At 32.8% G+C, this 27247-nt stretch overlaps 3 protein-coding genes across 11 annotated transcripts; 1 reads left to right on the top strand and 2 right to left on the bottom strand.

The window, feature by feature from the left end:
• Positions 1-2832: 2832 nt before the first annotated feature.
• Positions 2833-6969, top strand: LOC133705821 (uncharacterized). The gene is made up of 4 exons (XM_062131206.1): positions 2833-3190; positions 5783-5853; positions 6156-6291; positions 6696-6969. The coding sequence occupies exons 1-4, from the start codon at positions 2896-2898 to the stop codon at positions 6779-6781; spliced, it is 588 nt and encodes a 195-aa protein (XP_061987190.1). The 5' UTR covers positions 2833-2895; the 3' UTR covers positions 6782-6969.
• Positions 6970-7620: 651 nt separating this feature from the next.
• Positions 7621-13350, bottom strand: LOC133705819 (histone-lysine N-methyltransferase family member SUVH9-like). Of its 8 annotated transcripts, none has more exons than XM_062131200.1 (4): positions 10977-13350; positions 10836-10887; positions 8375-8435; positions 7621-8089 (listed from the first exon to the last, which is right to left on the bottom strand). In XM_062131200.1, exon 1 carries the CDS (start codon positions 13136-13138, stop codon positions 11048-11050), a length of 2091 nt encoding a protein of 696 aa, XP_061987184.1. In that variant the 5' UTR covers positions 13139-13350; the 3' UTR covers positions 7621-8089; positions 8375-8435; positions 10836-10887; positions 10977-11047. The 8 variants fall into 8 exon arrangements, with proteins under 8 accessions (XP_061987184.1, XP_061987187.1, XP_061987183.1 ...); XM_062131203.1 differs by having other exon boundaries at positions 7621-7898; XM_062131199.1 differs by lacking the exon at positions 8375-8435.
• A 7278-nt stretch (positions 13351-20628) lies between these two features.
• LOC133704811 (uncharacterized) lies at positions 20629-22483 on the bottom strand. Of its 2 annotated transcripts, none has more exons than XM_062129812.1 (2): positions 22331-22483; positions 20629-21830 (listed from the first exon to the last, which is right to left on the bottom strand). In XM_062129812.1, the coding sequence occupies exon 2, from the start codon at positions 21822-21824 to the stop codon at positions 20781-20783; it is 1044 nt and encodes a 347-aa protein (XP_061985796.1). In that variant the 5' UTR covers positions 21825-21830; positions 22331-22483; the 3' UTR covers positions 20629-20780. The 2 variants fall into 2 exon arrangements, with proteins under 2 accessions (XP_061985796.1, XP_061985797.1); XM_062129813.1 differs by lacking the exon at positions 22331-22483 and adding an exon at positions 22257-22312.
• Positions 22484-27247: the final 4764 nt, after the last annotated feature.

The raw sequence follows: 27247 nt of genomic DNA, 5'->3' as shown, positions 1-27247 counted from the left end.
CAGAATTGAAAGCCTATGATGGAGCCCAAGCATACTGACCGGTAGCCATGATATTTGTAAACATGATATCATATTTACAACATAATGCAGGATCGATACCAGAATGCCTAAACTTTATAGCTCCTCGTATCTTCTACAACATGGAAAAATAAAGTTGTAAATGAATTGTAATGATTGTAAGCAAGGTTGTTAAAATCACGATTTTAACACGGCACGGAAAGCCTCACACAAACTCGGATCGTAAAAACGGATCGTAAAATCGTAAAATCGTAAGGAATTTTAAAATACATAAAAAATAATTCATGCTTCAAATAAAAATTCATACATAGTTCAAGTACCTTAAAAAATATGCTTCAAATAAAAATTTATATATATTTCAAGTCTTTAAATAAAAATTCATACATAGTTTAAACATCTTAAAATACATGGTTCAAATAAAAATCATACATAATTTAAAATAATTTTTCATTAACTAATAATTAACAGGGATAAAACAAACAATCGTAAAAATGTAAAATAATACAAAAAATAATTCAAGACAAATTTGAAATTGAAAAATGAATTGATACATTTTAGGATATAAATTGAAAAAAATCATAAGATTAAATATCTTAATTGAATGGAATTGAAAAACTCAAAAGCCATGGACTGTAATTAAAAGTAAGAAACATTCTGAGGATCAATTATCTTAGTTATAATTTCATTTCAATCCCATTTGTTTCATACCAATTAATTTAGTCCAATTAAATTGAACTAATTCAACTCAGCCCACTCAAAGCATGTTTTTGGTCTGATTTTATCCAATTGATTCAATCTAGTCCAGGATTTAAATTAAACCCCAAATCCCAGCAAAATAAACCCAGATTCTAATCTCCCAATTCCATCTCCAGGAATCAAGTCCCAGAAATCATTCAATACTGCATTAATTCCAGATTTTCTCTCCTACAAAGAAATGGTGGACACTGGGGAATTCAAATGGGGGGAACCAAGGAAAAAAACCAAGAAACAACAACAGAGAACCAACAAAGAAGTCTGGAAATGCTTTCAGATTTCAACCGATCTAGAGACCCACATCACCATAGCCATCCTTTCAAACACAAACCAACACCATGCCCATCAAATCGTGAGCTATCTCCACCATATCTCAGCCTTTATAAACATCATCATCTTCCTTACCTTCCACTAACCCAAAACAAACAGCACCAAGGAGAGGATACAAAATACTAGAAATTTCATCCTTTATTCCTCATGAACGAATACTGGAAATTTCTCCAGTTTCTCCTCCACCCGGGCCCTTCTCTCATTCAATCTCCTAGATCCATGCTCCCTTTTTGAAATGCTGAAAGTTCACTTCACCCAACTCTATATCGAGCTCTTTCTTCCCTGTTTCAGGATCGCTCAGAACAACTGGCTTCTTCACTCGTTGATTCTCAGATCTAAAATGCAAACCAGCTACTTCGTGCATCTATTCTCTCCTTGCCGGTTTGGAGACTTGAAACCTCCACTTCAGCGGTTGTGTGCCCGAAGGTGCCTTTCTTTCCTTCTTGCCCGAGTTAAGCTCACTCACGCAGTTTCGCGTTTCCTGGTTCGCTTTCTACCTTTGTTTTCGAGTGGCGAACGGGAGCAGCAGAACAGAAGCATTGAGAATTTGAGGTGTTCAAAGAAGTTCAGAGATGCACGATTTTGTGTAGATAATTTTTAGGCTTAGGGATTTAGATTTTGTTTGTTCTGTGTGTGTGTGTGTGTGTGTATCAACAACTGAAAGAAGGATGAAAAAACACGCAAATCACAATAGTCAATGGCTCAATAGCCCAATAGCCGCTGGACAGCTGGAGCGAGGCAAAGGTTACGGGCAGTATATATTTTCTGCCAAAATCGTTAAAACGGTGCTGAAATCGCTTTTTTACACGATTTCACCCTATTTTAACGATTTTACCCGATTTTAACTCGATTTCATCCATTTTCGAGTTTTATGAACGATTTAGCACGTAAAGTCTACATTAACTCGTAAAATCGTACGATTTTACGAGTTAAATCGCGATTTTAACAACCTTGATTGTAAGAACAAACAATAAAATAGTTAATAGTAATTGTACATATAGTAACTCAAAAACAAACCTTGATTTTAGATTTTTACCACTCGTTAGTTGCCGAAATTGTTTCAAATTCAGCACTCCAACCTACTCCGGTTTCGAAAAACAACTTTTTCCATATTCTCCAATCTTTTTTATTTCGTCCCACTTATTTTTTAATTATGCTTCAGTTAATGCATGGCCAGTCTTCTCCTTAAAGCAATTCATAACATATTTTCAACCAGCTTTGTCGAGATGCGTGTTTGGTCGCATACCATTCTCAATTGTTTTGATACAAATGTCACAAAATATGTTCAACATCTCTTTAGTCCAATAAGTCTTATCTTGTGATTGAGAATCTTTCATGTTCTCGGTTAAAATCTTTTTTCTAAGATACAATGAATAGGTTAATTTTCTAGAGGAATTGAACCAAGTTTATAAAAAAAGAAACTAAAAGAAACCCATTCAAGGTTCAAAAAAACATTTACAGAATAAGGAAATCAAATCATTAAGCATATAATCAAGTTCATTTATTCATAATATATTGATTGATCTCACCTAAAAGCAGCATAAAATTCATAATATTAGAACAAAATAAAGTCTAAACCTTTAAACAATTTTAAGTAAAAAATATTTTAAAAGATAATTAGAGGAACTAGATTACAAGTTTTATAACTTTGATAAAAAAATAAAAAAAATAGAGGAGGGGCCTAATTGAAAGCCTATCTAATAGACCAGGTGGACGAAGTAAAAATACCTGTCACATTCGGTCAACTGGTGGGATAGTTATTTTACCATTTTGAGTCCAAAGGAGGAGCCCCAGATGCCCTGTCCGAAGAAGAAGAAGAAGAAAAGGGAAGAGAAGAAGCCCTGCTACTTTCCTTGTGAAAAGAAAAAACATCATCGATCGATCATTCACCACTCAATTGTCAAGAAGAAGAAGAAGAAGAAGAAGAAGATGGAGACACAGCATTCATGGAGACTCAGACTGTCCTTCAAGAACGCAACAATAGTCATGACGGTGTTGAATATAGTCACAGTCCTTTTCTTGCTCAAGGGCTTTCTTTCTTCTCCCTCTACCCGCAACAACAAACTCGCACCTGACAGCTTCAATTCAGGCATGCAACTCTCTCTCTCTCCCCTCCCCTCCCTCTCTAAAAAAAATTGAAGATACTGTTGCGATAGTAGTTGCTTTGTCATGTTTTGGATTATTTAAACAATCGGTATATGTTTAAATTGAGTAGAAAGTTATTAGCTTGTCGGATTCTTACCATTCTGCTCTATATTGTTGGGTTTTTTTTTTATCTGTAGTCAAATAAACAGAATCATTTAGTCGTGTGCTCTCTGTGTTTTTATGCTTCATTTCATTGATGAATTCAGTATCACAATTTTGTCAAGGGTTAGATTTCGGGTTTTAAATGTGGAACTCGTGGATTTTGTGAATGTACAAAGGAAAATTGTTTAGGGGTTTTGGTTGAATTACAGATGAAAAAAATGTTGGCCCTTTTGTGCTATGTTGTATACAAGTGGCTACGATGCTACCCGTTTGGTGCCATTGCATGGCTAGTATGTTGAGGATAGGCTTATTTGTTGGTTGTTAAGAGCATGGGTGGGGTCTTGGATTTTATGGCCAAGGACTTTCGAATTGAATGGGAAATCTTTCAAGTATATGAATGCCTTATCCCCTCTTGTTTCACTGGGACAGGACTCATCCTTTGATGTTTTTTTTTTAAAATTCTGAGATAGTGTTTAGATCTGTCCATGAATTTTCTATTTTCCGAGATTCTTTTGTAATACATCAATTTGCATCTTGCAATTGAAGCTTTGCATCTGCTTTTGACATCCAGTAGTTCAAGCAAGACTTCGGACAAACTTGCCAGTCCCGTGCATATGCATGAGTTTAGCTGATGGTTTTGCCAGAACCAATCTTTTCCTTCAAAATTGATATGATGAAGTTTGGATGTTGGATGTATCCTTCCTGTTTGAATGCACCCTAAGGTTCCAGAACTTTTCAAAATTGTGTGCCTTCATGTAGGAATAGGATTTATTGCCTCGGGTTATTTTGCTTCCCCTTTTTGGATAGATCCCTTTTAGCTTTATATGTCTAAGGAATGTTATCATAAATGACAATTTTTAGAATCTGTATTAGATACGATGGTGTTATAAACAGTTCAATGATCATTTTAGTTGAGAATTGAGGCTCAGGATGTTTTCTAATTTTTTTAATTTGTATCAGATAAAAGGGTGTAACATGCAGTTCATTGCTCATTTTGGTTGAGAATTGACCCTAAGAATATTTTCTAGGTGCATTATTAGGTGATAATGACATATTGATCAAACGGACTCAATTATGGCATCTTTCTGTATCAAATTGAATTTTCCCATGTTGGATGTTAATTGTCAACTTTTCTCCATTCCGAGGGGGAAGTGTGATAATGAAGACTTGCAACTTTGTTGCAGAGTTACATGGACTGCTATTATCTGAAATTTCACCATTTTTCACCAACCAAATAGTTCATATGCTTCATATTTCTTTGGAAAACTGAGCCTCAGGATGCCCTGTAACACTATTCTTGCGGAAAATTTGTTGTTTATATGTAAAAATAAAATAAACAGAAGAAGTAAACCATTACAAAACTACACCACGATTACTCTCTATTTCATGATGCTTTGTGAATGTTATAGCTAGTTTGAATATTTTAAGATGAACCTGCATGTAGTTTCCTAGGCAAGTAGAATATTTTACACCAATAGGGCATGGATATAATAAAAGTTGAAGCTGACTTTAAGTTGCACATCTTGAAATGAAGCTGTTGCTTTCAATCAACCAACTCGCTTGAGGTATCTTTGATATTTCTTTTTCCTCTTTTTATCTTGAAGGATCAGAATTATTGTCTATCAATAATTTCATTTTGGACTTAAAGTTTTCCTCCCCACACACCCCAGAGATTTGAATGTTTTTAATATTTTTGCCACTATATCCTCTTTCTGTATTGCCTAGCACCTTGAACTAATCAACAAAATATTCTTTGAATATTGCTTGCACTGATGGCTTTTTCTTTTGATTAAATAATGTTACGAGTGCAGAATGTTTCAGAAAATCATGATTGCTACCCATAGGAATGTAAAATTAACCCAAAATTTTCCACTACTTCTATCATTCTTTCTGGTCTTCTTCTAGATCTTTAACTTGCTACCATTCTTGCCTTTTTCTAGTTTTTACTATTGAATCTGAAGTTAAAAATTTTCTTTTCTTTTCTTTTTTTGTTTGCTTGAAACAACTGTAAAGTATTTTGTAAATGACTAGAGTCTGACTCACAATATAAACAAGATTATCGCAGCATGCTTTCAACATTTTTTTTAGTTATATTATATTGTTTTAAGATTGGAAACAAACTCTTCAGTGTTATTTTGGTGAATGTCAATGCTTTGCTATATTTAAGGAATTTAGTTAGCATTAAATTATATCGACATAACTTAAAGATGTACTTGTTTCAAGTCACAGTTCTTAAAACATGCATAAAGAGATAGGTATTAAGCTCGCTGTCTGTATTGTCTAGGAAGTTAATGTTTTGAATGAATTCTGAGCTTGATGGTTGTATTTCTTAATTGCCACTGAATTCTATATATTCTTGTACTTTTTCTACATCATTGATGGAGCAACGGAAAACTCTATTTGACTTTCTAATGTCCAAAAATTCAAAATGCAGTTGAGCTCAGCTACATCAAGGAGTCTGAAGAGATGCGCCTTGCCTTGCAACCATGGAAGCTTATAAAAAGAGTATGGTGTTCACTCTTAAATTTTAATATGCTTGTTATATGAGCAATTAAAATCCCACAGAACCACTTGAAGAACATTTTGGAAATGAAGCTTTACCTGTACTTATGTTTTCGTACTTCCATTTGGGCTATTAGATTATATGTCTGAAATTTGGCATGCATTTTTTCCCCATCAAGATTGGATTCTCTCTCTGTCTCTTGTCAGTTGTCATCGTGTATCAAACAAGCATGAGGAGGGAAATTGTGAGAACTCATGGTTTGGAATATGTTCTCTATAGAAGTTGATTCTTTCAGTGTTTGCAGATTAAAGAAATTGAACAAGAAGCCTATGCAGAACCTGAAACAGTCCAACACAAAGATATGAAGCAGACTGCTGCAGTTGATCTTTCTAAAAGATTACAGGATATCCGTTCAGTTAATGATGTTTCCAGTTTTAAAGGTAATTGCTGCTTCTTTTTTTAGCTTTATGTTTTGTGCAGCCGCTTTTAGTAGTCCATACAAAAAAGCTTTATATCTGTGAGATGGCAATGGTCACTTCGCTGCACCAAAATAAACAAAAACAAAAAAAATTCTACTATCCCAGTATCATTGGTTATGGTTTGGTCAGTTGATGACTTAAATGCTTCTCTCCAAAACATATTCAGGTAACATGATTTCTGTAATTTTAGGTCTAGGACACCTGATGTCCCTGGGTTCATAATTTTTAGAGTATTGATAGATAATATGTTCGTTTATACAGTGCCTCAGAACTTTTATGTTTTGACACATGTACGTTTGTTCTTAAGTTAAATGTTGTTGGTTAAATTATCATGTTGATCCTGATGACGTTGAATACTAACTCAGCTTTAGAGGAATGGCGGAAACGGAAGATGGAACGAGCCAGACAGCGGGCTGTGGGAAAAAATGGAATAGGGAACTCCCAAGCTTGACGCCCTTCAAGAAATGCGTGTTCAAGGGGATTTGTGAAGCATCAATCATACTCCACTATGAACTCTCTTTAAAATTGCATTCATGTACATATAGAAAACTGAACGTTACACCAATCTTGAGCACTTCTGTGATGGCGAAGTTAGTTGCTCACCAATGGTAACAGCTATCAAGGAACAACATTGTTTTAGTGATAGTGTGAATAGCTGAAGATCATCAGTCCTGCAAAAGGATTTAACCTTTCCAAAGAACAACTTAAAACTGGAAGCACATAATATTAGAATTACGTGAATTTCAAAAAGTTTTCTCACCAATGTTTTTTATAATTACTGTTTCTGTCTGCGAGATGGGATACATGTCAGCTTTCTCATTTACGTAATAACAGATGAGGTGATGCTGTGGAAGGTGATTCTGGATGCGAAAAAGTTTCAACAGACCTTTCAGTTGACAGTGAGGTTGTATCTATACCTTGGCAGCTTTTTGCCACCATGTAATATGTATTGGTTTACTTTCAAGACAACTGTGGCAAAGGAAACATAAACTAATGCACAACATGTTTTCAACGTTCATTTCAAAGCTCCAAATATATGCACATTCGAACCTACCCCATTGCTGTCACAGTGCAAAATATGTGCACATACGAACCTACTCCATGCTGCAGTGCTGTGCCAGTACGAATTTCAACTAATTCACCCCAAAACAACAGTATATATACTCTTCACCTGAGGGAAGTATCTGCGGGATGCCAACCAAGCACAACGTGCAGAAATATCTAGTGCTTAGCTACCAATCAGCACTTAAATCCAACTCCTAATTTCACTAAGAAATACAATCTAAGGTATTAAGAATAAATTAGTTGGCTATCTTTGATGCAACAAGATTTTCTTTACAAGCTTGTACAGTTAGAACTTTGTATATACAAGGTACAATAAGTTCATTCAGTCATCATACAAGCAACAAGCTTACAAAATCCTATGCAACTTGCCTCGAGGAATTAGTGTACAAGACTTCATCCTAGAGATCCAGTCAACCAGAGTCAAAATGCCAGTAATGGCAGCATCTCCACATTTTAGCTGAGAAAATTGTCAGTTCCAACATCTTGTTTCACCTTTTTACCACCTGCGAAGCCATAATAATATGAAATCAAGGGGAAAACACAGAAAGGCCATGCCAGCACAGGTGATAGGTGGATGTTACTTGTAATCCAGTACTCTGTAACATCAACTCTCAAGGAAAAAAAAAGATGACAACCAGAAAATTGAAGACATTGGTTTGTCAAAACCGTGGAGGATCCATTTTCAGACTCCCACCTGCAGGAAGGTAATGAAAATGAGCATATATTTCTTTTTTTTTATGATACATATTGGGAGATATGAGAAAGAAGAAGAAAAGAAGGCTGCAAAAGAATTAAACCGCATCGCACAAAGTTAGCATTTGATAAGAAATTAACACTCACATTTCCGAGCATGCTATACAATTTAATTCTTTTGCAGAGACATGACATCACGGCTATTATATAAACCAAGCCACTAATAACTTCAAAACCAAACCATTTTCAGCCCTATTTGCATCCAATGGTTGAAATCCCAGATTACCTGAAAATTGGGATAGAGGTTGAGGTGTTTCAATAACCAGGACAACCACCCCATTGTGCAGCTTAAGGTTCCATATTCGCCCCCAAAAGGAAAAATAGAAAAATCAAGCTCAATGTTATCAGACTAGTCAGGCACCAAACAGCATAAAGTTACAAAAGATTCCTCGAAAAGGAATAATCATAAATCAAACCCCCCCCCCCCCACCCCGAAATAAATAAATAAAAGGACGAAAACAAAGCCAACATATAATTTCTCCATTATGCTTGCAAGATTATGTTTGCAAAACAGCACTATTCCGAAAACTCAAGTGCTCATCTTTTTTAGCTGACAAGATAATTTCTCCATTAGAAATTATTAGACATGAACCCTTAAAATTGCAAAAAACAGTGTTAAGTCTGTTAAGCAGGTTGCCAGCCAGTATTTACACTGCTCACATGAACACTCATAAAAGTTAGATGTTGCTGCACTTAAATGAAATGTGACCTAAGATCACCAATCCATATTCTTCCTTTTGAAACTTTCTGGACAAAAATAATATTAAATTTAAGAGCTCGGGGGAAATATCTCAACATGTCTTCAAGAAATGAATTTCCATCAGCCACTCCAGGCAGCATGCACATAGGTATTTATGTATAGAAATCAATGCTTGACAAGTCCCCCCAAACCCAAAAATTGATAGCTCCCGCTATCAATTTAAGAGATTAAAAATGTATTACATAACAAATAAGTAGATGGAAGTTAGTAAAATAATTAGTAGGACAGCAAAGCACTTGTCACGAAAATTTAGATCAGTGACATCACTAATCACATTAATAAGTCTTATTATTTTTTAGTAATAATTTTATAAATAAACCAGTCACTGATGACCTACAATGGCACTGATACATCATAATTCCTTGTACAGGTATTTGGGTGTTCATTTAATGGAGTTAGAGCACAAGTTCTTCTACAAGATTTCATTTTGAGCCCTGCAACAATTTCGTTGGACCTTTTTTGCCTTTTCTTGCTTTAGATGCATAGCTGAATGGTTATCTTATTTAATTCTATCCTTTCAGAATTTTCTTCTCTGGTGTTTCTCAATCATTTTCTTCTTTCCACATTATTTAGTAGTGATTCTGCACAGTGGTTAGGTTACAAGCTATTGTAACCATAAAATCTTGATGCTGTACAGAAATGGAATAGGAAGTTGCTTAGAAGTCCTATTATACTAAATTCTATACTGCAGCAATAACTATCATTTGCTAATAACTATTTTAAGGGACACATGGAAAGCCAAAATAAGAAATGGGCCCTGAGATGTACGTGTATATTTAAACTTTAATGGATTGCAAGCAGAGATGCTTAAAAGGGAAAGGGGATGCCTTAAAAAATAATAAGCTATAGAGACACTGAATGATTGGTCAATTTTGAATAGGCTGCAAACATTCAATTTTCATTATTTACACAGCCATCCAATGGTCCAACTTTTCATTGACAGCAATCAAGTTTCGTCCAATTGTTATCAGTCATACAAATGGCAAATTCCCATATGTAGCCATTAGTACATATGGGATGATAAGCTTTAATAAGGTTTTGTTTAACAAAACCTGTCATAAGATCAAGGAAGCATGTTGATAAGATGGCTCAGAGGAAGTATCATTGCATTTGAATGAAATTGAGACCCTTCTTATTGACAAGAAAGAGTGGAATTTCAGCCAACATTATCCAGAATCTCGATTGCGAATATGGCATAAGCATATAGTAGTAGAGCTACAAGTTTAAAAAGGCATTAAGGTTTTCTTGATAGTATCTGTTTTAGAAGAAAACAGATTAATCACAAAGAAACAGTATCAAAAAGATGAGGGTTAAGATCAGGTCTCAGAAACAATTGAGAAACACTAGACAAATCAAAATCAAACTATTAAGATGTATGAGAAAAGCATCATGCATAATCTTTGAAGTAGCAAGACACTGTTGAATTGGTTCTAATGTACATACATTGAAGTGCCAAAGTGAGCGTGAAATCTAGAACTTAGATACCCAACTGACAAAAATGGAATCCAGAGACCATGCTGCAGACTACTCCAAACATAGAAAACATGGTATGTAAGCTTAGCATTGCAGGAAAAAAACACATTAAGGGCAAAAGAAACAATGTTCGGTTCCAAGAAACCAAAAGTTGATGAGATGAAGACATCATAGAATGAACGTCAAAGAAGGCTTACCCTAATAAAAGAAAAGCCAGTATGATTATTTATAGCAATAGTGAGATACTAATTTAATCATTGCTGACACAACTTTTAAATGAAAGAGAGGGAAAAAAAAAAGAACAGGATTTGAGTTGTTCTAACTGCAAGAAAAGACACGAAAATGCATAACAAAAGATCCGCGAGAATATGGCGTGGTAAGGCAAGGAATATGACACGCAATAAACACAAACTCGTTTGAATCAGCAAATTGCAAAAGGAACAAAAAAACTAACCCAACAGCTGACACAGTTGATACTGCAAACTACCAGAACTACAAAATATATCCTGTTATAACAATTCACAAACAAAATCAGATGCACTAATATGTGTTCAGGGTAGATCTAGAGCTGCAAACAGTAGATAATTAAATTTACCTTAGCACATCATGTCCTCGGAACACGGTGATATAACACACAAAAAAGTTGCACATCCTCTTTAAGTTTAATCAGTTGCAGATAGCAAGCTTCCCCGTCCACTCATCAGCCACCCCATAATCAAGGCTTAGCTCCCTTAAAGGTGGGATATTCTCCATTGCAAAAAGCATGATGTGAGGGAACATCAAATTATTGTGATCATACAACACAAACTGCACCAGCACGTTTGGAGTTGAACTATGGCTCATATAACAAGCAACATTCCTCATTTTTGACACATCCATTGCAAAATCCAATGGTGGAATCTCAGGATATGATGGACGGATGTAATTTGGATAGATCTGAGACAAATCCCCCCATTCAGACCATTTAGCAGAAAACCTATTTGGATAAACCAACCCACCACCGTTCATGGTGAAAATCTGGGCTTGCTCTCTAGTGATGACAACCCCTGCATACTCGCATATAAAAGCACCAGCATGGATCAAATCCAACGACCTAACTCCCCAGCCAGTTTCCATTGACCTAAACACTTCCAATCTGTTTCTCAGTCCCCTTTGAGTCACCCTATTTCGACAGGTTGGCGGACACTTGCAAGAAACCCCACATTCAAATACCACTGGCTTCCCCCTCAACAAAAACCCATTATCATCATATGCAAACTCACCTCCGTTCTTCCTCTCACAAAAACAACCATCACTGCATCCTGAAACACAATCACATCCAGTTCCATTGCTTCCATTAGTAATAACAAAGACTGGAAACACGGTGCGTTCAAGATACTGATAACACATAGGATCATGATCATTATCAATATCATTGAACAAAAAAACCGGCATGTTCTCCTTCTTATTTGAAATATCAAGACTTAAATACCCTCTAGGCCTCACACTCAATGGCTTAGTCCTCAAAGTCTCCGCAAACTTCAAGATCGAACTACCCATTTCTGGTTGGCCATCTATCCTCAGTAGCTTATACTTGTAAACACCAAACCCTGATTTCCCAACATCAAACCAGCAATCAAGAATCTTATACAACCCATCATAGACATAAACCTTACTACTAACACTGCCTACATGTTTAATCCCTCTAATCACTCTTACCTCAATCCCATAATGCATACTCCTCTCCATCGCCAAATTCCCACCTTCCAGCTTCTGGTGCTCACATTGCTTGTTCAAGCTGTCCTGCCCGCCATGTCCGGTGTAAACAATCACATCCCCAGAATCCTCATCGTCCTCATAACCACCTGAAACAATAATGCTAGTAGCAATAGGCTCCCTATTCGAGCTCTGGCTAGCAGGAAGATAATCAATTCCAGCCTGAGGTTGTCCGTGCAATCCAACAACACACAGTTCCATTCTAAAAAAGAAAACATCCCCAATTTGAACACCAGGAATGGACCCCACAATCCGCTTGTCCCGATTGAGCCAAAGCCCACAATCCCTCATTGTAGCGGCAGCACGGAGATCTCCGCGCGCGCGCCGTCCTAGGCGTTCTCCCCGTCGCTTCTCCTCCTCCAAGACAGATAAAATCCGAAGGGAGTCATAGATCATTCGTGTCCGGCGGACCAAGTCACGAAAATACCTCTGGTCCTCGAGTCCGAGGTCTGTTACACGCACGAGCTCAGAAGACCGCTTCTGGTACTTCGGCCGCTGGGAAACCACGACAGATGAGAGGGCATTGTTATCACCTTCTTTAACAGGGACGATAGCGCGGGAATCGGGGTCCGAAACGACTGAAACGTCGCCATATTGATCCTGCAGGCGTTTGGCAAAAGCTGTGCGAAAGAGCTCGGAGATTCGGTTGTATTCGGAATAGAGATTATTGGAATTGTCGTCCTCGGAGGAGGTGGACTGGGAGAGGGGAGGGGTTAATTGGGAATTCGAGAAACAATTTGGGGTAGAACTGCTAAAGAAGAGATCCTGGGAGCTGCTGGTGGGGTCTTGCGGTTGTTGTGGTTGGTAAATTGGGGTTTCAACATCAAATGGTTCAAGTTTAGGTTCGACTTTTGGGACTAACAAAGCTGCGGCTGCCTCCGTCGTGGACCCATCGGTGGCTATGATGGTGGAGCTGGTGGATGCGGCGGCGGCGGCGGCGGCGGTTAAGGATGAGGATGGAGATGGGGGGACAAGGTTGAGGTCTTGGAGCAAAGAACCCATATTTAGAGAGAAAGTGGGGGTCTAAAAGCATGGAAAGTGGGGTTTCGTTAGGGTTTTTTCATGGATTCAAGTGAGGGAGTTGAAAGCGCTTCAAGTTGAAGGAGTTGCTGCCATGGCAGTGGCAAGGAGGAAATGAACAACGAAAAAATTAGACTTGGTTTAGACAGTACAGACAAAAATTGTCCTCGATGCGCTTGGGTGGCAACTCAACGTTTTGCCGTACGTTTGCTCTCCTTATTTCGTTTGAGTTCCGTGCACACGTGTATGGTGGAGATCTGATTATAAGATAGGTACGGTGACCAACGTGTCATTATAGAAGGTGACAGACAAAACCAACCAAACCAAACCAAATAAAAATTTAATTAGTTAGATTTTAAATTTATTATTTAAATATTATTTATTTAAATTATTAAAAATTTATATTATTATTAATTTTAAAATTTATAAAATTAATCAAAATATATATAAACTAGCTTGAATATAAATATTAATCTAAAAAAATAAAGTGATAAACAAACTATGATTGCTTAGTTTGAAATTATGATAATTTTAATTTTAAAAATTTTAAAATATATATATTATTTTAATATAATTATATATAAAAAATACTTTAAAAAATTATTTCTCTTGTATTTTTGACAACCCATACTAAAATGCTTTTGAAAGATTCATCAATTAAACATATTTTTTTATTTAATGGACCAATTGTTTTTTACAAGTTATGTATTTTTTATAAACAAGAAAAACCATAAAAATTGATGGTATAAAATTAAAATATAATAGGTAAGGAATATTTTTTTTATTATTAGAACATGATTTTAAAATTATTTTTCACATAAAAATATTAAATTAATATTTTTCACATGAACTATTTTAATTTTAATGTGATTATATCAAGATTAATTAAAAAATAAAAAATATATATTATTTTAATATATTTTAATTAAAAAATATCATGTATCATGTTACCAAATACATATATACGTGGATATAATAAACTATTTTTGTTAGATATCAAATAAAAAGTTTCCCACTACTTATACTGAGATAATTTATATCTATATTGTCCAATAAAATATATTGAACCGTTTGTTTTTAAATTACCCATGTCCATCTCCTATAATTCAAAATATTATTCACTCCTTTGTACTTTGAATTTCTTCTCAGAATATTTTATCTAAAAAAATATAAATATTAATTTATTAAAACAAATATATAGTTTAATTAATTGTTTAAAAATAAATTAAAAATTATACTACATAGTTTATTTTCGAAGAGACATGTTGAGAGAAAAGTATCATGATACTCCCGACATTTGAGCACAGCAACATTTTGTCGCCATTTTTTGATAAACAAATTTAGTCTGCAAAAAGGTTCGAAAATATTATAAAAATTCTATTATAATTGATTTCAAAAACTTGAAATTTATAAAAGTATCATGATTAATTATTTTTTTATTATTTATAATTATCATAATTTATTGTAGTTGCTGTTATTTTTTAAAATATTTTATATTGACATAATATTTTTATTTTTAAAAATATATTTTTTAATATTAAAACGATATAAAAATATAAAAAATATTTAATTTAAAGCAAAAAAAATCAAATCTTTTAAAGATTTTTGAAATTTTGTTTATTTTTTTATTATTTTAAATCGGATGTTTTAATATAAAAATAAATTTTAAAATAAAAAATATTTTTTTAATATATTAAAAAAAAAAAACAATCTCGATATCAAGACACTATAGTAGACCATCTCTCGAGTTATATTAAAATAAAAAATAAGTTATTCGCACTAGCATGAGTTGAGACAAGGGAGGTGCAAGTGGAGGTCTTGGCTCCCACAAACTGTCCAGGTTCTGTGCATGTCTGGGTTGTGGCCCCAAGAACAACATTTTTTATTTAGAAATTGGCAGTCTTGTACTCTTGCCGAAATTCCTTTTATTTTTACACACCTGCCAGCTTTATTTTTTATTTTTAATAGTGGATATACATTTTAATTTACACAATTAATTTTTTAAAATTTTAAAATTAATAATTATATAAATTTTCAGTTACCCTAAATTTATAATATTCGAATTGATAATTCCTAAAAAAAAACTCAATATCTAACCAATTAAACTATATCCCTCAAAATTTTTACAAGTTGTATTTTTAATTATCCTCGTTCTTATAATTTTGTTATTATTTAGATAGGAATAAATATGTCATGTTATAGATAATATTTTTTGTTAATTTATAATTAAAAACAAGATTTTGGATCATTATATATGTTTTTTTTTAGTATTGTGAAAGATGGTGTTTGTATTTTATAAAAGTAAATTGAGAAATATAGAAAAAATAAAATAGGTTATTTTACCACGTTAAGAGATTATAAGAAAATATGTAAAAAAGAGAGAGAGAGAGAGAGAAAGGTTTGACCAAATTTATAAATACTGAAAAATCGCACCTGGTAAATGTATTTCAGCAAATGAATACTTACATCTTGTAATTAAAAATGATTATACAGTGACGTGAAGTGGCTTAAGAGTGCTCGTGTTATACGAAGTTCACATTCTATGTACTCTTTATATCGTTTTTAAAAATTTTATTTTATTTTATTTTATATCAAGAGGATGTTTCTAGATGTGACCGACAGGTAGGTAATCATTTTCAAAAACTAAATTATATATATATAAAATTGTTAACTCAAGATTTATATTAAAAAAATCTATTAATTCAAAATTTTCAATCAATATATGCCTCGTTTGTTTGCTAGAAAATAGTTTTCTTTTGAAAAATAAATTCCAGAAAAGTAAATTATTTTTCGATATTTGGTAGTGTAATAAAAAATAAGTTAGAAAACACTTTCCAGTATTTGTTTATGTCATGAAAAATGAGCTGTAAAATAACTTGTTAATGTTTTATTTTTTTCAAGTTTATTAAAATAACGATGAACAAATCTTACAAATTAAAAAGTTGAATGAGAATGAAATTGAAAAAAAATATGATTTCATAAATTATCTCAAATAAAATAAAAAATAATCAAAATAATAGAGATCAAATCTAAAAAATAAAAAATAATAAAAGATGAAGAAATTAAAATAATAATAATTAACATTTCATAAATTATTTCAATAAAATAAGTAATAATCAAAAGAATGAGAATCAAATTTGATAAATAAAAAATTTCAATTAAAAAATGATAAGAAAAAAGCAAAATAAAAATAGGATCAAAGTTAATATAAAAATAAAATTCTAAAGGATGAAATTGAAAAATAAATATTCAAAACAAATATATATATATATATATAGCAATTAAAAGTTTGAGAATCAAATTTGATATAATCAGCAAATAATATGATATTTTTAAATTTTTCACAACTTCTGAAAAGTGTTTTCCGTCTAGAATAAAAGAAAAACATTTTTTTAGAAACCAAGTTATTTTTTTAAAATGAAAAATATTTTTTATTGATTGAAAAATATTTTTTATTGGCTTATTTTTTTAATAATAAATAAATATAAAAAAATTTAAAAAGTGATTCTTGAGAAACTAAAAAGCATACTTTAATTCTTTTTCAATATTTGGCAATAATCAAGTGGTTATATATTACTTTTGTTTTTTTATCATCATTATACTTTTTTATCAATCAATCCCATCGATGTCTCATAGACATACTTAACCCAGTTAAATTTATTGTATTAAATGAATTTATTATACTATGAATTTTGATGAATTACGAAAGCCATGTATAAAAGTTCAATAGATTTACTACTATGATCAAATTAATGAAAAATATAACTCATTTTATTTTATTCTTTTTAAATTTTTATTATGATATTTTTTTATATAAATATAAGTTTTGAACTTGAGATTTTTCATTTTTTTATTTTATATATACTATTTTTTAAACTATAAAATAAATTTTAATCATAAAAATAGATGAATCCATATAATATGTCACTAGATCGAACTATTTATTATAAATAACAAGCTCTTATTTATTCTTTTATCAATGTTTTTGGGAGGTTATTGAAAAAAATATTTTATGACTGAATGAGAATACATAGAAATTAAGTTTGAAAATATTTTTATTTATAAATATATTTAAATAATATATTTTTTATTTTTTAAAATTTACTATTAACATTAGCAGATTAAAATAATTTAAAAACATTAAAAAATTAAATTTTTAGATAAACAATATTTTGATCTAACCACAATGTCAAATAATAAAAAAAGTTGTGGTTGTGATTCGAAAAAAATTATTTTATAATAAGTACTTTTAATTGAGGTTGGTTTGGAAAAATATATGTTTGGTTAAAACTGTGGTTGAAATTGAGGTTGAACAAAAAGTAGTTTATTATGTTTGGTTAAGAATGTTTTTGAAATTACGGTTATAAAATAATTTTTTAAAAATACATATTAATATTTATGGTTTTTAATTTAAATATTATAGATTTAATTATTACTATTACATCATGAAATAAATCATACTTTATATAAAAAAAATTTATTGTTCCATTAAATTATCTACAATTCCATTACATACAAAATTCATCTGACAAGAACTACAATTTTCATGATTTTTTGAGCGTGCAATAAAATTAGGTAAAATATTATCAGAAATAAAATTGAGATTACAGTATGAATAAATTTAATTCACCTTAAACTAATTTAAAAAAAAACAAAAAAAATATTGTTCACGCATGTTCACGTGAATAGTGCAAGTGAAATCAATTAACTACACTGGTTTTTCAAAAAAAAAATATTCACTAAAATGAAGAGCGTGGCAGTGGATGCATGCTGCACTGTTCGCTGAACAGTGTAGCATGGTGCAGTCGCAAGAAGCAGCTCCCACCTACTTTTCTTTTCCATGCATTTCAAACGCAAATTTTCATGGGACTCATGAAAAGTACCTACATTTTTTTTTGTTACCAAATATTGTTGCATCTGCGTTTTAAGTAAAATGCAGACTCAACTTCTTAGACAAACATTGTCGAAAAGAGAAGGATATTCACTGTTTTGGACAAGAAGTCTCTCTCTCACATGCACGCGCACGCACTCTTCAAATTCAGCCCGGTGGGTCGACCCAGTGGCCGGACCGGTCCGGGTTTACTAAAAGACTGACTGGGGCAACAACCCGGTCAAACCCGGGTGACCGGCGAGTCGACCCATGATCCAGGGGACCCAGGTGAACCTAGACGAGACCCGATTTTTTTTTGTTTTTTTTTCAAATGTGGGATTTGAAACTCATTACTATATAACTATATATACTTTATGTTCCCAAAAAAAGAAGTCATATTTTTTCAATGTGAGATAAAAAAACCTTTTGGTTTAAATACTTCAACTTAAAAGGATAACATAATATCTTTTCAATGTGAGATTTGAAGCCCTTTAGTATATATACTCTATGTTTCCAAGAAAAAAATCATGTTTTTTTTTAATGTGAGATAAAAAACCTTTTGGTTTAAATATTTCAACTTAGAAAAATAACATATTATCTTTTCAATATAGGATTTGAAGCCCTTTAGTATATATACTTTATGTTTCCATGAAAAAAATTATGTTTTTTCAATGTGGAATTTGAAAACCATTAGTATATATACTCCATGTTCCATTGAAAAAAATCATGTTTTTTCAATGTGGGATAAAAAAACTTTTGGTTTAAATACTTCAACTTAAAAGGATAACAAATATCTTTTATATGTGGGATTTGAAGCCCTTTCGTATATATACTCTATGTTCCCATGAAAGAAGTTATGTTTTTTCAATGTGAGATTTGAAACCTATTAGTATATATACTCTATGTTTCAAAGAAAAAAATTATGTTTTTTCGATATGGGATAAAAAACTTTTTTGGTTTAAATACTTCAACTTAAAAGCTTAACATAATATCTTTTTAATGTGGGATAAAAAACTTTTTAAAATATTCTTTTAAATTTCATTGTTTACAATATGTATAATCTATATTTACATTAATTTTTTCATATGAAATATTAAAAATTTATTTTTTTAATTTTTCCAGGTTGATCCGGGTTGACCTATGAAATCAGGAACCTGGCTCCTTGGCCGGGTCAACTTCCAGACCGAGTTTAATAACTATGCTTTAAATCATTGAAATTCTCTACTATTTTTTAGGTGCATTTTCTGTTTATTTTGTGTTTATGTTAACTTGTAATTAACTTTATTTAAAATGAGGGTGGTGGTGAGATTAAATCCGTAATTATTAAGATTTTAATATTATATTAAAAAATTATTTTAATTTTAAAATTTAAATTATTAGATAAAATTATATATTATTCTTTTAACATGTTAACATGTTGGCAGCTGTTCTTACCTTCTCTTTTCATTATTAATCTCTAATCAGCCTGACCATCTGTTAATTTAATCTAGGCTCCTTAGTACTTAGTTGTAGTTATTAAATCTTTTTGGCTAAACAAAAAAATAATTGCCAGGTTTTGGAGGGAATGCAGCAACAGGATTCTTTCTGACCTTTGCAATATTAGCTTCTGTTGTTGGCATAGTATCAAAATTGTCAGGAGGCGCCCACATCAGGGCACGGAGGAATGATAGTCTAGCTGCTGCAGGATCAGCTGGTGGCTTGGGGCATCACTGCCCTAGCTTTTGGGTAAATTAACTTGACATCCTAACACAAATCTACTTTGTAGAGACCAATAAATTAGTCAACTGATATTTTTTCTTCAATTTCTTGCTTAAAGGTTTGCATGCAAGGAGATAAACGTAGGAGGCTACAGAGGTTGGAGACTGAGGGTAGTATGCTTCACGCCGGGACGTTTAGCAGCCAGAATGGCCCGGGATATCGTGACACTGGCTATGGTGTGGGGGCTGGACTGGTGAACCTATACATAACAGCAGCGCTGTTCCGGCAGCCAGCACTATGGTTTAATTTGAACCAACTAAACGGGTGTGTGTAGCATAGTCTCTGGTTATTTTCATTTCCACAGCAGGGACTATTAATCAGAAGAAAAGAACTCCATGATTGCCTCTCCATCACAAACCAGCTGCAGTTGGTTCTGTAGATTAGCCACCCCCACTAAATCCACTTTGAACCAACATTATTAACTGTTGTAATGGTTTTGGTCTACCTCTCCCCTAATCTCTCCCAAGTTTTAATTTTAATTACCTCTCCTCATCAGCATTACAGTCTAAGTACATAGCAATTGAACACACAAGAACATACGCAGCTGAGAGAACATTCTATCTAGGACGGTCATCAGGTATCAGCAAGGCAGATTTCCAGTATGGCAATTAAACATTCGGTCTCAAAACTGGCCAACTTATTCAAGCTTCAGTCTCAAAATAATTTGGGTTAGCTAAATTAACCCTCCTTTTACATTCTGTTCTGCGCATTCCATTCTGTTCCAGGGGCAAACCTTCTGTGTTTGTTATATAAGCTATGACTAAATACTAGCAATACCAACAATATTCAATGAAGGAACCACAGAAGCACATGAAAAATGGGACAGAGATCAGGGGGCACTCTATGAACAGAAATTCCTTAAAAAATAATGCTCATTTTGATACGAAATCATGCTTGAAACAATGCTACAAAAAGTATGAGAGAAAAAAGGAAAAAATGGGGCAGAAAAAGAGCAGGAGACTAGCACAACATTAGAAACTTTTGAGTTGAGGCACCTCAAGTTAAACCTTCATTGATATAACCTTCCTTGCGACCTCCAAACCCTGGCCTCGTGAGCTTTCTCTCTCTCTTCTCAATCCGCCGCATCTTCTTCCGTTCAATTCTGTCAGCTATATTCCTTGATCTTTTTTGCTGTTTCTCAGCTTTCATTTTCAGCTGGGTTTCAACCCTTTCCTTCCACTTCTCATTATTCTTTTGATGCTTCTTGCTATCCTTCTTTAAGCTCTGTTTCAGAAGCTTTGGATCATCATGAACTTTAATTCCTGCAGCTCTACTTGTTGCTGCTTTCCATGAATGCTTCTTTGAGACCAGGCCCCCTTTATCTGGGTCTTTCTTTGCTTCTTCCAATTCTTTTGCTTTTTCAAGCTCTTTTAACTTTGAAACCTTCCTCTTCTTCTTCTTCCCGTGTTCCTCTTCATTCCCCATTTTAACATGACTGAACTTGAGCTCCTTTGTAGCTTCCTCTGCATCCTTCTCCACCCTTTCCAATGAAGTACTCATGCCAGGCCTCTTTTCTTCAGACCCAGATTCCCTCTTGCGTTTCTTTTGCAGAGTCACTTTCATCTCCCTCCTCTTCTTTGATCTCTCTGAGCTACCACAATCTCTACCTCCTCGAAGCTCTTCAATTTTACGATGAAGTCGTTGCCGGAGTTCTTCATATGTGACTGATTGGTCATCATTTTCTAAACCAGACACCATTGGATTAATCTCCACTTCTTCACCATCACTCTCGCTGTTTGATTTTTCCTTCTCCAAGTTTTGCATCAACAAATCAAGGGTTGTTGTAGAAGACTTCTCAGGATCAAGACGTTCCCTCCTTGCTTTCTTAATATTTTCCCTTGCCTCCTTCTTTGCTGAAGCTTTTGCACCCTTACTAAGGCCATGAAACCATGGCTTCTCTTTCTCGTCAGTGGGTAGATAGAACTTAGCGGGGATGTGTTTAATCAACTTGTCAAACAACAAAGAATGCTGATGAATAAGAGACTTAAGATCAATATCAGGATCTGATTCACCGAAAAGAATTTGCTTTTTCTTGCCCATTTCCTCCTGGAATCAAATTTAAAACAACACAAAGAACAAATAATAATCAGTCTGGCCTGACACCAAAGAAAATAGGCAGTAGCTAACAGCTACATTCTAAATGCACTATTTCAGAACAAGGAACTCAAGAAAAATCAGACAATCTAGTTCCATATCATCAACAACCAGCGACCTTAACATTGTTCACATCAGAAACCTTATCAGTGCAGTGATTAATAATTTTTATTTCTTCAGTAACACCAGCAAAAAACGGAGAACACATTCACGACACGACAAATCTTAACAAATATACTTCATAAATAATAAGCATTCATAAACAAAGAGAACTAAACAGAATCAAGTATAGAAACCCTAAAATCAAGAATCACCAAACGCCAGTCCATGCTACATGAAATATTGAAGATTAACACTGAAAACTATATATATCTCAACTGTCAAAGTTTTTTCTCGAACAGTGAATAAAAAGGAAACCCTGGATGAATGAGAGAAAGCAGAAAGAAGATTACCTGTCAGTGGTAGACGGAGGAGGAGCAGGCCTATATGATATTATTCAAGAAGCTTAAATTGAGAATGCAAAGGGGACGCAGCTTCCCTGCTACCACCACCGCCGACGCCAAAGCAATAGCGGGTCGGATCACATGGTTTCGAAATGGGGCTAAATGGGTCAGGTCAAGTCCATGAAACAACTAGAATTGAGCCCAACTCGCTCTCAATTTCATTAATTTGGGTTGCTCAATCTCGACTGGGCTTGTAATTATGGTATTAGAGAACGCAAGTGTTTTCGGCTTTTCTTGTTTAATCCTTAATATATTTTATTAAATTATTTATAAATGAATAAATTTAAATATTTATTAAATTAAATCATGTGATTGTAAAATATTGAATAATTCACATACATTTTTTTATAATCTATCTAGTTTTAAAACATAAAAAAATTCAACTAAAGTAAAATAAAATTAGGGATATGAAATTGGATTATATTTTAATATTTAATAGCTAGTAGTCAGCACATGTGTGTCATAAGAACTCTTAAGAATAATAATCACTCAAATATCTCACTAATTTATTTATGAGTGTAGTTGGAAACCAACACAATGTTTTTGGTATCATGTTGTTGGAAGAAAGTTCCACCTTTTTTTTCAATAAATAAATAAATTAATAGCTCATTTTTAATATATATATTTTTTGGCAATTTAATTATAAAATGTGAGTTGGTTTTGTTAAAGTAATTCAGATCAAATATAAAAGGAGACTAGAATTCTCAATAATCTATTTATTATAAGTGTTTAAGTTAACCTAAATATAAAGAAATTATATATAGGTTAAACTGAAAATACTATTTTACCCTTAATAAATAAGATTAGATAAATATTATTTAACATCTCCTTTCAAACTCACGATGCGGCAACAACAAGCATCGAAAATTTGCTAACTAGAAAATGAAAACGAGAGATGGAATGCGTCTTGGTAAAGAAATCTGCAATCTGCAAGGAAGAAGGAACAATAGACAAAATAATGGTGCCATGCTTGAGATGATGACGAGTAAGATGACAATCGATCTTAATGTGCTTAGTTCGCTCATGAAAAACCGAGTTATGAGCAATCTGAATAGAACTCTGGTTGTCACAATACATAGTAGGAGGATGATACAAGAAAATTCTCATATCAGTAAGTAACCAACGTAACCAAACAATTTCTTTGATAGTAGATGCCATGGCAGAAGTTAAAGGAAAGCTAAAATACCAGATTTTGCAGAAGTGGAAGACAAAATATCACTCCAAAAAAATTTACAGAAACTGAAGGCAAATACCAAATTATAGAAACTAAAGAGAAGACGAAGTACCAAAACAATTGCAGAGACAGAACAGAAATACCAAATTGCAGAAGTTGAAGGAAAGTCAAAATACCAGATTTTGCAAAAGCGAAAGACAAAATATCACTCCAAAACAAATTGTAGAAACTGAATGCAAATACCAAATTGCAGAAACTAAAGAGAAGATAAAATACCAAAATAATTGTAGAGACATAACAGAAATACCAAATTGCAGAAGCTAAATAATCCAAAATAAAAGTTCAAATATTAATTCTTCAACCACAAGCACAAAACTTGATCTTCATCCTCCATCTTTTAATTGGCCAAACAACCCATGTTTGATGTTTTGAAAAATGGATCTGAAGTTAAGCTTTAAAGGAATGCATTGAGCGTGCTGAAACATTCTACTGGGAATAAAGTGGATGATGATAACGATTTTGATACCAGCAGTGGCTCTGACATTGGTGAACATGATTTCTACAGGGACAACGAGTTCCATAAAATTAGCAAGCCAAGGGTTCGACCAACCAGACTTTGATACCATGTTAAAATAATTCATATCAAACATAAAAGGAGGCTATAATTCTCAATAATCTGTTTATTATGAGTGCTTAAGTTAACCTAAATACAAAGGAATTATATAGGTTAAACTGAAAATACTATTCTACCCTTAATAAATAAAACTACATAAATATTATTTAACAGGTTTGTCATATTATTCATTTAGAGGGTGTTTAGAATATTAATAACAATTACTTTTTAAAGTAGTTTTTACTTAAAAGTACATTAAATTAATATTTTTTTCTTATTATTTTATAAAATTCATTCTTAATATCAGCATATCAAAACAAATCTAAAAACCAAAAAAACAATTTGAAAAAAAAATAAAATTTTTCAAAACTCCATGCCAAACCCCTTAATAAACATAACACGCGTTGCTATAATTTTTGAATTTAATCTAAAATTTAAATCAATTAAATATCTAAATCATTAGTTATAAAATCAACCTAAAAAATAAGGAGTTTATTTTTCTCTAGTAAAATAAAAAAAACTAAAAAAGTCAAAATTTTTAGTTTCATCCAATTAAATCAAGATATATTTCTTTAAATTAGTTGATTTTGACTGAATTATTAAGAATTGATCCGATACATATTACAAGTGTTTCACCTATAAACCTGAATGTATTAAAATCAACACCAATTGGGTTTGAAATAGTTCAATTTATTGTGTAGAATTGAGTTTGAAAAGGCATCATTATGCTAATTTTCATGCCGGGTCCATAGCTGCTAAATCCATCTGGGCATCAACTCTAAAGTATTTTCTTTGCGAATCAGAGCCGGTTTAAGCTGAAGATTACTTAGCAATGGTGTAATATCACAACTTAATAAAAAATATTTGTTAATTATACTTTATAAAATGAAAATTATTTTTATTTAATAAAAAATTCTATGTACAAAATGAAAATGAAGATGAAGCAAGGCTTTACTTGTCGACATAAATAAAAAATATTTATTGAATATTTTAAAATATTCTATTTATAGTTTCATTTAAGATCACGATTCATTTTAAGTCGGTTACATGTCGAACATTAGCCATCCTTTATCACTTCATTTCTTCTTTTGAATATATTTTAGTGTGTATTTAGTAGTGTAGAATTATTTTAAAAAATATTTTTTGATTAAAAATATATTAAAATAATATATATTTTTTATTTTTTTACATGAAAAACAATTTAAAAAACACCCACCCTTTGTCATTCTCTTTATAAGTAGAAATCCATAATTAAATCTCTCACTCTTTTTCAAGAATTGTCCATGTCATTGAATACTTGATCAACTATAACCGGCCTTTCCGCTTTCAAATTACTATAATGGCTATATATTATCAAAAAGAAAAACTCACGCCTAGCTAGGGTTGTTGGCAGACAACTCAACCTAGCACTTGGCCGGTGTTGAGTTCATCTAGAGGATGACATGCTTAATCCCTTTTATTGCTTGCCTAATCACTCTAATAATCCAGTCTAGCGATCTGGTCCTGTAAGACAATCAATTTTCTTGTGGAAGAATCATGAGCTGAAGTCGGAATCACGAGTCTACTCTGGAATCAAATACCACAATATAAGTTGGATCAATTCTCCAATATTTTATATAACAATAAAGTTTTTGAAAGCATTGTTTACCAGAAGCTAGCTAAAGGTTGTGAAAAGGAAAGGTCTAAGTAATCGTGTTCCTAGGGTTTGGACTTCAATATCCAGCTAGTGTTCATGAATTGGCGTCACATTTAATATATTATAATCACTATTTCCTGTAGCTATATAGTATAATTCTATTTAAGCTGATTCTTTGTTTTCCCAAGTAAAAAAAAATTTACGAAAACAAACAGATATTTGTAAATGTTTTCATGGCAGGAGTGATTCGTAGCATGCAAAAGAATCCATAGTGATTATCACCTGATGTCTTTTTTTTTTAACACGGATGTTTGGGCAGTTTGTACGCAATTCGATTAATTTCATGAGGTCTAAAGTTAACGACTATGTAAGCCTCCAGTGATCCTGAGATTTGTGAAACTCGAACTAGTAACCTCTAGAGAAAAAATCTAGGGCATGATCAGTTGAGCTACACCCTCAGGATTATCATAATTTGATACTTGTTCGATGATGTTTTAGATGGTTTGGCAGTATGGTAAGATACTATTGAAATTATACTTTGTCACGGTAATATTCATGGTTTTTACAAATTATGCCTAAAATTCTCTCTTAGTTACAAAAATATTACTCATACAATTCTATTTAAGATGATTCTTTGTTTTCCCAAGTAAACAACAAGTAGATGAAAACTGTTAAAAAATCATCTCAACCCAATAGTTTAAACTATTAGTGACGTTCCAGGATATGATTTATATTATTCTCTAACACGCCACCTCAAGTGAAAGCTCTTTGAACTTGAAACTTACACATGCCTGTTTTACCTTGTGCTTAATTTTTATCAAATAAATAGGGATGATCAGATTTGAACTCGTGACCGCTTTGTTATCAAGGCTCTGATGCCATGTTAAATAATCATCTCAACCTAATAAGTTAAACTATTAGGTGATGTTTTATGATATAATTTATATTATTTTCTAACAAAAACAAAAAGATATTTATAAATGTTTTTCCATTGATATGTAATTCCTGGTCTGGTCATGATGATTAAAACATGACAGGAGTGATTCATAGGAAAAGAATCCTTAGCAATGTGAGACTTGTTCAATGACAATTTAGATATGTGTTGGTAGGGTGGTGAAGATGAAGGTGGATAAGAGCTAGAGAAGAAGACAGATATGTATGCCTACCCAAATCGTGTTTCAAGCTTGGCCTTGTAAGAGGGAGTTGACCCGTTGACCAACAGTGGACAAGCATGGCATTCATGCTCCAGCTGGGTCAAAAAGCACGCCTGGAAAGGCCGTAGGGCATCGAGCTGAGAAATTAATTAATGTTAAAAGGAAAAGATAAAAGAGGGATTCAATTAATTAAATCATAATTAGGGAAGGGGAGGATAGACATGAAAAAAGAACACTTAATTATTCCGACTTTACGATTTTTTTAGGCTTTTTAGTGCTTTGCCAGCGA

The sequence above is a fragment of the Populus nigra genome, chromosome 10 (genome assembly GCF_951802175.1).
Source record: "Populus nigra chromosome 10, ddPopNigr1.1, whole genome shotgun sequence".
NCBI lineage: Eukaryota > Viridiplantae > Streptophyta > Magnoliopsida > Malpighiales > Salicaceae > Populus > Populus nigra.
Note: the sequence above shows the minus strand (reverse complement) of the source record. Positions and strands in the feature narration are given on the sequence as shown.